At 38.1% G+C, this 11,709-nt stretch overlaps 2 protein-coding genes across 2 annotated transcripts; both read right to left on the bottom strand.

Moving 5' to 3' along the window:
• Nucleotides 1-1,692: 1,692 nt before the first annotated feature.
• On the bottom strand, nt 1,693-5,108 carry LOC311342418 (extracellular calcium-sensing receptor-like; the record flags this gene model as incomplete). The annotated part of the gene is made up of 5 exons (XM_084467252.1): nt 1,693-1,778; nt 3,004-3,891; nt 4,011-4,134; nt 4,249-4,479; nt 4,623-5,108. The coding sequence occupies 5 exons, from the start codon at nt 5,106-5,108 to the stop codon at nt 1,693-1,695; spliced, it is 1,815 nt and encodes a 604-aa protein (XP_084323378.1).
• Nucleotides 5,109-7,394: 2,286 nt separating this feature from the next.
• On the bottom strand, nt 7,395-9,719 carry LOC311342419 (extracellular calcium-sensing receptor-like; the record flags this gene model as incomplete). Its single annotated transcript, XM_084467253.1, has 4 exons — nt 7,395-8,308; nt 8,428-8,551; nt 8,860-9,090; nt 9,249-9,719. The coding sequence occupies 4 exons, from the start codon at nt 9,717-9,719 to the stop codon at nt 7,395-7,397; spliced, it is 1,740 nt and encodes a 579-aa protein (XP_084323379.1).
• Between the last annotated feature and the right edge of the window lie 1,990 nt (nt 9,720-11,709).

Below are 11,709 nucleotides of genomic sequence, written 5' to 3' on the forward strand. Positions count from 1 at the left end.
CTGCCCACCAGGGAAACATGTAGCCGGGAGGAAGGGGAAGCCTTTCTGTTGTTTTCACTGTGTCACCTGTGCTGAAGGGGAGGTCAGCAACAATACCGGTGGGTTATGTTCTGTGAGATCCATCTCTCATTTTCATATTTTTTTCTGTTCATTAGAATGAATTATTGCATTTCTCTCTCTTCTACCAGATTATTTGGACTGCACACAGTTCCCAGTTGTTAGGCCAAGAATGTGGCCTAACGACATGAGAAACCTTTGCCTCCCCAAGAATGTTGAGTCCTTGTCTTATAAGGAGTCAATGGGTATGGTTCTATGTACTGGATCTATGTACTGTTCTATGTACTGGATCGGCTGATAGGCCAGGATGAACTGCGGCAACTCCTTCCCCCCATAAACTCCCCATCAATCCCCCCCATAGTCCTGCTGGGTTGCTACACGCCCCCCCCCCCCCCAATTCCTCATCCCTGAGGAAAAGCATAGTCTTGAAAGCAGTGGCGATTTCTCTAAGACTGCAAGGGACGCTCAGCTTTCCCTAAAATTTCAAAAATGAAATGGTCAAATATATACTGTTGTGTTAACATTTCATTGACAAAAAATGTGTTAGAACACGTCCATCTCGAAGACGAGTTTGTTCAGAATCAGCTGTTTATCGCAGGTCGACTGACTCAATTTCCTTCTCATATATTCCCGTAGCGTCACAATGCATTTGCCTGTTGAAGCTTAGTGTCAATGGGGCTGCATAGAACAGCTTTTTTAGCGTGTTGAAAATCGACGGTCATTGGATAATGCTGCGATTATGTCCCTCCCACGGATGCTCAGCGTCTCTGGGGGTGAATGGAGGAGTGGGCTGGCCTGGACGCTGGGCTTCTGCGTGATGATTGGAGGGTCTGCGAATGACTGAGTTGCCGTTTTATTAATGTTAATTTTGAACTATAAAACGTTGCCGGAGCTCTCTTGAGTCCTCAGTCCCATCGTGGATTTTGCAAGTGAGTCGAAAGTCAAACTGCAACCTATTTCTTGATATTTGCTTGGCAAAATTGCTAGACAATTTTCATCGTACATTTCATACACTTATACACACAATTCCTTGTTTCAGTTTAACAGAATTCCCACATTTCCTTGTTTGAGTTTTATATCGTTTTGGTAGCTGGCCATCACTTTGATTCAGGGAGCCTGAGGTCTGAACTTCAAGTCCTGTATTCAGATTAGGACTTGCAGGGTGACAGGGGAAAGCTGTGTGATTTATTGGTGTTCCTTAAAGATGGAGTTTGACAGTGCAATTCCTTTACAAACTGTTCTTATTGGTGGCAACAATTGGAGCTACATCTGCAGGTGTAGAAAGGAGCTTCTCCTGTTTAAAGCGGCTCAAGTAATACACCCGTAACACACAATGGGCCAAGGCTGTTTAAGCAGCCTAGCTCTGCTGGCCATTGAAAGGACACTGGTCAAGTCACTGGAAAATACAGCTAGTTGGTATGACAGGGTCACAGAGCATTTCCTTGAAAAGGAATAGAGAGCAGAATTTACATTTGTAACCCTAACCTAACTTTTATGATGTAGGCCGAAAATGAGCTTCCCCTCTTTGAAAGACCAGCAGCCACCACTGCTTGAAAGCAACCCAGGAGTTGCGTTCCCTCTGTGACCTCCTTACTCCACCATCCAACACGACGAGGAGTTCCCTTGCAGCCGTGTTCATGGCACCACTGCTCCAAGCGGCATCACCTCCTTGAGGCACATTCTGTTGCTGTCTCGGTGGGGTCCTCCTGTGGTGAGGTGACCTGACCCACACCCTGGGGGTTGTCATAGGGAAGGCAGGCTGCTGATTCCCCCGGTATGGTGTAGTGGTGGATTTCATGATTTGTTTGCTTGATTCAGTTCGCGTCGGTCAGTTTGCCAAGAAGAATCATTCAGAATAGTTTGTTCGTTTGTACGTTCAGTCACGTTTCCGGTAGCGGTGAATCACGGTTCTCAGCTGAGTCGGTCAGACTCAGCTCCTCCCTCGTTCTCATTCTCAAACGAATCACAATCGTGCAATGGTGCAAACGGTCATCAATCAACACAACAATAACTAAGTTCCTTTCAGCGCTTCATGTTCGGAATCGGGATGTTGTTGCCCGGCTAGCTCTTGTCTCAGAAGTCTCAGTCCTCGTGTCTTCACCACTTATTTCTTTTTGTTCCATTACCTCTAACCCCCATACTAAGTCACCGGATCCACACCCCCTCTGCGTGCCAGGACCTCCCACTTTACAAATGATGCACTGGGTGGGACTGGGCGTATGCGTCTGGTTCTGGGGGTATGAGGTTGTTGAATTTTTTCTAAAAATATTGTACAGCAAAATCTATCCAGACTGATATTATGAGCTCAGATACTATGTGAATACCTAATAATATGTAATTCATAGAATAACAAAAGGTATCCACCACAGATACACTTTGAATACCTACTTATAAGAAACATGAAAGCAATAGTATGGCTTGCTTTGCAACCACACTAATTAAAGTAATTGGAGATTTTTGTGACAATAGTATGGAATAATAAATTACCATGGTGATATAATATACATATATGTATAGATTCAGAGACAATCAATCAATCAATCAATATCCTTTAATTAACCAGGTTAAAAAAAGAAAAAATTCAGATCTTGGATGGCATATCACACATTTGTATAAGGAGTAGTTGTTAATTGTACATGCAACAAGTGTGCACTACAATACAGTGTTCAGAATCATATTGGTTTACATATATATAGGATAATAAAGTGACAAAGTTACAGACTTGACTCAAGTGTTTGATTGGGAAATTATATGGCTTCTAGACTTCTATAAAGAAACAAACTAATATTTGAAGATGGCATAAATGATGTAAACTGTTCCTTAAATCAACATTATCAGTCATATAATTGTTAAATATATCATTAGAAATTGTAGCATACATAATCATGTTTATATTTCCTGTACACATGTGAACCAATCATTAGATTAATTTGCTTTGCATCTTACTCTTGATATGCTTTTTTGAATTTTGTTGTGGCTTGAAAATAATAATATAGCATTTTGGTACAAATATGCATATTAACAAGCCAAAGGTGGAAGCCAGAATTGCAAATATCTCCACAGCTACAGTAAACTTCCCAGGAGAACTGACATAAGCAGGGATAAAGGTGATCCAAACAGCACAGAATATCACCATGCTGAAGGTGATGAACTTTGCCTCATTGAAACTATCAGGCAGCTTTCTGGCCAGAAAAGCCAGTATGAAGCATAACATAGCTAGAAGTCCTATGTACCCCAACACAGCCCAGAATCCTATAGGGGATCCTAAGGCACATTCTAAAACAATTTTATCTTTAAAGGACTGAACATTTCTGTTTGGAAATGGAGGATTAATTGTTAACCAAAGAATACAAATTAGAACCTGTATGAGAGTGAAAGCCAATACACAGAGTCTCTGCTGAGTTGGACCAAACCATTTCATAACATTACTGCTTGGTAGTGTAGCCCTGAAGGCCATCAACACCACTATAGTCTTCCCCAGAACACAAGAGATACAGAGGACAAAGGTGATCCCAAAAGCTGTGTGGCGAAGCATACAGGACCAGTCTGAGGGACGGCCGATGAAGGTCAGAGAGCACAGGAAACACAGTTTTAAAGAGAGAAGCAGCAGGAAACTCAGTTCAGAGTTGTTGGCCCTGACAATAGGTGTTTCTTTATGAACTAAGAAAATTATGAATATTAAAATTGACAAAAATACACCAAAGCAACAAAACACAGTTAAAACAGTCCCCATGATTTCTGTGAAGGAAAGGAATTCGGTTGGTTTTGGAATGCACTTGTCCTTTTTTTCATTTGGCCAAAATTCAACAGTACACACAAAGCAGTCTGATGAATCTGAAAGAGAGTTAATACCCAACCCAATATGTTTAGAAAATCAATTAATGGTAGTCAGCACTAATTTCAGTAGCATTCAGGCATATTATGCAAGTGAGCTTTAGAAATACGTATCCTACCTGTCTCATTACTTATGCCTCCCTCTGGGCATTCAAAGCAATCAAAGCAGCACACAGGTGCATATTTATTAACAGCCTTGCGACTTCCAGCAGGGCATGCATCCCGGCAAACAGACTTTGGAGGCTAAAAGAGACATGAGATACAACTATGAGTATGTTGCACAAATCGAAGCATAGCACTAGTAGACATTCTGAGGAATTAAGTCACTAAAACGGTTTTTGTTTTATTATATTTTACCTCAGTGCTGTGAAGGGCCCATACGATTGTTGTGTTTGGTGTAAACCTAAATCTCTGTCCTTCGGGTAAAGAGCTATCATAATGCCCAATGGTAATGACATTCACAGAGTCATCCTCCTTGTACTGCCAATTTAACAGGTCATACTGTGCCACACTGTCTCCGTTTTCATCAAAAGATACCTTGTAACCATTCAGTACAGTGAAATTCACCAGCTTCAGGTGTTCCAGTACCTGCGCAGAGAATATTCAATGTTATTATGTTGTTTGAAAACACTCTAATTGTAACATATATAAAATGTGTGTAAATATAATAACATGTCCAAAATAGTAAGACAATTGGACCATACTTAATTATTTATCTAAACATACTGTACCTGTTTGGGCTGGACATCAGTCTTGTCTACACAGTGTTTTCCTGTGGTGGGATTTAATCCATTTTTACATTGCAGTAATGCGTTAAGAGCATGTGCAATCGAGTACACAGCTGTGTACACATTTCTCACAGATCTTAATGCTGTGTTTGTGTAGGCACTAGTGATTGTTCTCAGATCTTCATCCCCAGTACAGAGGTTTGTGCTATTTGATGGAGAGAAGCTGCAGTCAAAGAAACTTTCCCAAAAAGCTTTTATCATAACACTCTCTGGTTCATCACTCAGTTTCAAGCTCAGTATAAACTCAACAAGGCCTGGAATAATAGACTGAGGCAGAGCAAACCCCATTGCCCCATTTAAGATGTTCTTACTTCCAATGGAAGCCAAGTCTACCTGTGAGATCCAAGCTTCACTACCAATCCATTGTTTACGAGGTAACTTATCCCCGTCTACTTTTTTAAATAACTCTCTTGTGTAGGATAATGACATGTATAGCAGGACTACGCTTGATGTGGAGGCTTTCAGTTGCTCTGTTAGTTCATGTTCTATCTCAGTATTAGACCTACTGTAGAAAAACACATATTCCACACAGATACCCTCAGCTTTTCCTTGCTTAATGAACTCAGCTACACCATCAGATGCATATACCTCAGCACTTTTAATTATTCCTACCCACTGCCAGCCAAAATATTTCATGAGCTGTACCAAAACAGTAATTTGAAACTTATCACTGGGAACAGTCCTAAAAAATGTTGGATATATATGTTTATCACTTAAACAGGCACAAGTTGAAAGGTGGCTGATCTGTAAATAAAACAAACAGTATACTTATAATTACGTTTAATAAAATGTTATTGACTATTATAAAAAATTATTAACTATTCATGAATTAATATATTTATATTTAAATGAAATAATTGTGAAACATGCAACTGAAGACAACTTTGAAAGCCCAAAAAAATTTACTTTGCAATTTCGCTTCTTCAAGGAAACTCACTTGAGGAATATCCAGCTCTCCCACTAAAAGGTTTATAGCTTTGCTAATACCAGAAGATGAATGGCCAATCAATGCCTGGACTCTTCTACTGCAGCTTTCCGCTTCTGTAACAGCTTCAATGGCTGCTCGTACCAGGCTCTGACTCCCACAGCCATTATAGAGCCTGTAACCCAGAGTCACTCCATTGAGAAGAGCTGAATTATTGTTGATCTCCTCCACAGTGAAGATGACGGCACGGGCAAACAGCAACTCTCTGGGATTCAGCCTTGACACAATGCAAAAAAAATTCAATATAAACAATTTGGATGCATACACAAATGGACACACAGCATAAAGAATCATTCAGTCTTTGACGGCCTGTAGAAAAAATTTGTGGCATTGAACTACTTTTCAGCATAAATCTCTTACCTTCTGCAAAATAAAGAAGGATATGCATGGTAGCCATTAGTCTCTGTTATTCGAGATGCATTTAGAGAGAATATTCCTCCTATAATAAGATCACCATCTTTGGAAAACTCCAAATAGCCTGTTTGCCCTATCAGTTTGCATGCCTGTTCCTCTGAGTTGCCCTTTGCCAGTAGTGTAATTAGTATAATGGTGATCCAGCCCATCACAGCAACAGTTTCCTAGCCTGTAGCCATTCTCACCTGTGCTACCCTTTATAGTATTGTTGTTGTTTGGAAGAATCATCAACCAATAGAGATATTTGTATGCTTGACTGCTCTTGAGACCAGGAAATATATCAAAAATCAAAAATAAATAAATATATATATATACAGTATGTATATATATATATATATATATATATATATATATATATATATATATATCATATACTATCATTATATCAATATATAACATTATTGTAATTTCTGTTATTTTTCTGTGTGCTTTTTAGCTTAGACCACATATCTATAATATTTTACAACATAAATGTTACATATAAAATAATATGATATGTTATGATAAACTGTATATATTGATATAATGACATGATATGATGATTTATTATCCTGTGTGTGTGTGACGTGTGTGTGCATTCACATGTACGTGTGTGTGTGTGTTAGTTGTGTTTGTATGTGTGTTCATATGATTCCATTGAGGGATGCATATGATTACAACACCACAATACTCATTAACTGGTCTACCGACCTCTGCTCATGTTATACTGCTATTTAGCAAAAATATAAATATTATATTTTCATGTGTGACACACATGAAAATATATTTATCAAAAATAAATGAAACAATACAGTTTAAAAACAATGAGAGGGCCAGTAAAAAATATTATTTGTTTATTATTTATTATATTATTATTACCATACAATTAAAGTATTTGTAGATGTTTTTTAACCGATTCAGAGACTGTTATGAATAAAGTCAAACTTTCAGTCAGAAAATTTAAAAAATGTAGATCTTGGATTGCATATTATACATTTTTATAAGGCGTTGTTGTTTATTGTAAAATGATGTATGCAACAAGTGTGGACTACAATACAGTGTGCAGAATTATCTTGGTCAACATATATTTATCGGATACGAAAGTAACAACCTTTCAGACTTGACTCAAGTATTTCATTGGAATAGGACATGAAAGACTTCTAGACCTCTACAAATACACTATGTTTATAACAGCTGACATCATTGATGTCAACTGTTCCTTTTTCGATAGATTTTAAAAAGACAACAATATCAGTTATATAAATGTTTATTAAATAATTTGAAATCATAGCATTCATAATCAGGTTTATATTTCCTATACACATGTGAGTCAATCATTAGATACCTTTGCTTTGCATCTTACTCTTCATATGTTTTTTTGAATTTTGCTCTGGCTTGAAAATTATAATATAGCATTTTGGTACAAATATGCATATTAATAAGCCAAAGGTGGAAGCCAGAATAGCAAATATCTCGACTGCTACAGTAAACTTCCCAGGAGAACTGACATAAGCAGGGATAAAGGTGATCCAGACTGCACAGAATATCACCATGCTGAAGGTGATGAACTTTGCCTCATTGAAACTATCAGGCAGCTTTCTGGCCAGAAAAGCCAGTATGAAACATAACAAAGCTAGAAGCCCTATATACCCCAACACAGCCCAGAACCCTATAGGGGATCCTAAGGCACATTCTAAAACTATTTTATGTTCAAAGGATTGAACATTTCTGTTTGGAAATGGAGGATTAATTGTTATCCAAAGAATACAAATTACAACCTGTATGAGAGTGAAAGCCAATACACTGAGTCTCTGCTGAGTTGGACCAAACCATTTCATAACATTACTGCTTGGTAGTGTAGCCCTGAAGGCCATCAACACCACTATCGTTTTCCCCAGAACACAAGAGATACAGAGGACAAAGGTGATCCCAAAAGCTGTGTGGCGAAGCATACAGGACCAGTCTGAGGGACGGCCGATGAAGGTCAGAGAGCACAGGAAACACAGTTTTAAAGAGAGAAGCAGCAGGAAACTCAGCTCAGAGTTGTTGGCCCTGACAATAGGTGTTTCTCTATGAACCAAGAAAATTCTGAATATTAAAATTGACAAAGATACACCAAAGCACGAAAACGCAGTTAATACAGTCCCCATGATTTCTGTGAAGGAAAGGAATTCAGTTGGTTTTGGAATGCACTTGTCCTTTTTTTCATTTGGCCAAAATTCAGCAGTACACACAAAGCAGTCTGATGAATCTGAAAGAGAGTTAATACCCAACCCAATATTCTTAGGAAATCAATTAATGGTAATCAGCACTCATTTCAGTAGCATTTAGGCTTATTATGCAAGTGAGCTTTAGAAATGCTTATCCTACCTGTCTCATTACTTATGCCTCCCTCTGGGCATTCAAAGCAATCAAAGCAGCATACGGGCGCATTTTTATTAACTGCCTTGCGACTTCCGGCAGGGCATGCATCCCGGCAAACAGACTTTGGAGGCTAAAAGAGGAAATAGTAATACAACCATGAGTAAAGGGCTGATTATGGTTCCACGTTCACACAATGCAATGACCACGCAGACACTTTGACGCAGTCGTGAACCTATATGGTTCTGTGTCGGGTTTTAGTGAGCGGACCAATCACAGATCTTGCGGCTGCATTGCCTCAACAGGAGGTTACAATGTTGCGAGCATTGCGTGAACGTAGGACCATAATCCACCCTTTAGTTTCACGTATCAAATCATTCCCCTAGTAGACATTCTGAGGAATGAAGTCACTGAAACGTTTTTTGTTCAGTTATATTTTACCTCAGTGCTGTTAAGGGCCCATATGATTGTTGTGTTTGGTGTAAACCTGAATCTTTGTCCTTCAGGCAAAGAGCTATCATAATGCCCAATGGTAATGACATTCACAGAGTCATCCTCTTTGTACTGCCAATTTAACAGGTCATACCGTGCCACACTATCTCCGTTTTCATCAAAAGATACCTTGTAACCATTCAGTACAGTGAAATTCACTAGCTTCAGGTGTTCCAGTACCTGTGCAGAGAATATTCAATGTTTTTATGTTATCTGAAAACACTCTAATTGTGACAAATATAAAATGCATGTAAATTTAATTACACTTCCAAAATAGCATGGCAATAAGTTTGTACTTATGTACACCTCAATTATATATTTATCTGAACATACTGTACCTGTTTGGGCTGGACATCAGTCTTGTCTACACAGTGTTTTCCTGTGGTGGGATTTAATCCATTTTCACATTGCAATAACGCATTAAGAGCATGTGCAATCGAGTACACAGCTGTGTACACATTTCTCACAGATCTTAATTCTGTGTTTGTGTAAGCACTAGTGATTGTTCTCAGATCTTCATCCCCAGTACAGAGCTTTGTGGTATTTGATGGAGAGAAGCTGCAGTCAAAGAAACTTTCCCAAAAAGCTTTGATCATAACACTCTCTGGTTCATCACTCAGTTTCAAGCTCAGTAGAAACTCTGCAAGACCTGGAATAATAGACTGAGGCAGAGCAAACCCCATTGCCCCATGTAAGATGTTCTTACTTACAATGGAAGCCAAATCTACCTGTGAGATCCAAGCTTCACTACCAATCCATTGTTTACGAGGTAACTTATCCCCGTCTATTTTTTTAAATAAGTCCCTCATGGAGGATAATGACATGTATAGCAGGACTACACTTGATGTGGAGGCTTTGAGTTTCTCTGTTACTTTACTTTCTATCTTGGTATCTATCCTACTATAATAAATCACATATTCCACACAGATACCCTCAGCTTTTCCTTGCTTAATGAACTCAGCTACACCATCTGATGCATATATCCCAGCACTGTAAATTATTCCTACCCACTGCCAGCCAAAATATTTCATGAGTTGTACCAAAGCCAAAATTTGAAACTGATCACTGGGAACAGTCCTGAAAAATGTTGGATATACATGTTTATCACTTAAACAGGCACACGTTGAAAGGTGGCTGATCTGTAAATAAAATAAAAAGTTAACTAATAATTACATTTAATATAAAGTAATCCGAATTAATAATTAACTATATATTAATTACTTTATTTATATTTAAACAAAATAATTGTGAATCATACACCTAAAGACAATATTAACATAGAAAACTGAAAATGTAATTATTTTTGCAATTTTGCTACGTTCAGGAAACTTACTTGAGGAATATCCAGCTCTCCCATTAAAAGATTTATATCTTTGCTAACACCAGAAGAGGAATGGCCAATCAGTGCCTGGACTCTTTTACTGCAGCTTTCCCCTTCTGTAACAGCTTCAATGGCTGCTCTTACTAGGCTCTCACTCCCACAGCCATTATAGAGCCTGTAACCCAGAGTCACTCCATTGAGAAGAGCGGAATTATTGTTGATCTCCTCCACAGTGAAGATGACGGCACGGGCAAACAGCAACTCTCTGGGATTCAGCCTTGACACAATGCAAAAAAAATGTAAACAATTTGGATGCATACACAAATGGACATGGCATAAAGAATCATTCAGTCTTTGACTGCCTGTAGAAAAAGTAGCATGACATTTAACTACTTTTCAGAATAAATCTCTTACCTTCTGCAAAATAGAGAAGGATATGCATGGTACCCATAATTATCTATTGCTCGAGATGAATTTAAAGAGAATATTCCTCCTATAATAAGATCACCATCTTTGGAAAACTCCAAATAGCCTGTTTGCCCTATCAGTTTGCATGCCTGTTCCTCTGACTTGCCCTTTACCAGTAGTGTAAATAGGATAATGCTGATCCAGCCCATCACAGCAACCGTTTCCTAGCCTGTAGCCATTCCCACCTGTGCTAACCTTTATAGTGTTGTTGTTGTGAAGTACAATTGTACTTCACAACATGTACAATTGTGAGCGTAACAGTGAGTATTGGCCATTTTGTATCAAATGCAAATCAGACAGTAAATGCTTGACATCCACATTTGCATGTAAATTGTCATCCTATAGACATTTGAGATCAAGAGACATTTATTAGTATGTTTTAATTAAGACATTGTTTACATAATGCTTATTCAAAAATTATTTTCAAATTTTAATATTTGTACCGTTTCATTATTTTTCTCTTTGCAGCTATCAAAATACGTCATCAAATAATGTTTGCTGTGGCACATTGATTTTAATAACAAATATATACTTTGTTATAACCCTTCTTCAATCATATTTGCATCTCAACTCATCTTAAAGTGTTCTTGAATGTCGTGAGTCTCTGCTTAGAAAAAAACATATTACATAGGGCATATGCATAACACATTCTGAGACTCTAAGTAACAAAACTTCAATTTAAAAGTTAAAAAAACTTCTACCCAATTACAAAAATGTATATTAGACTTCATATTAACCTTATTTACATAAGGCTTTGTTGTTTTCTGTAGTATAGACTGCAACACAGCACACAGAACATCTAAATTGGCCTTATAAAGTAACAGCTTGATTTTGACAGGAAAGAGTGACAGGGCAAGGCTGAACTGAAGGGTGGGAAATGGTTCAGATCTGATTGTGTCAGCCTGACATCATATTGTGAGTTTTCACTCAAGATTTCTAGACCTCTACAAAAACACACTAACTAACTAATTCTTCAAGCAAACATTTAGAAATCTTCCTGTTTCTCTAAT

The sequence above is a fragment of the Micromesistius poutassou genome (genome assembly GCF_964030765.1).
Source record: "Micromesistius poutassou genome assembly, chromosome: 4".
NCBI lineage: Eukaryota > Metazoa > Chordata > Actinopteri > Gadiformes > Gadidae > Micromesistius > Micromesistius poutassou.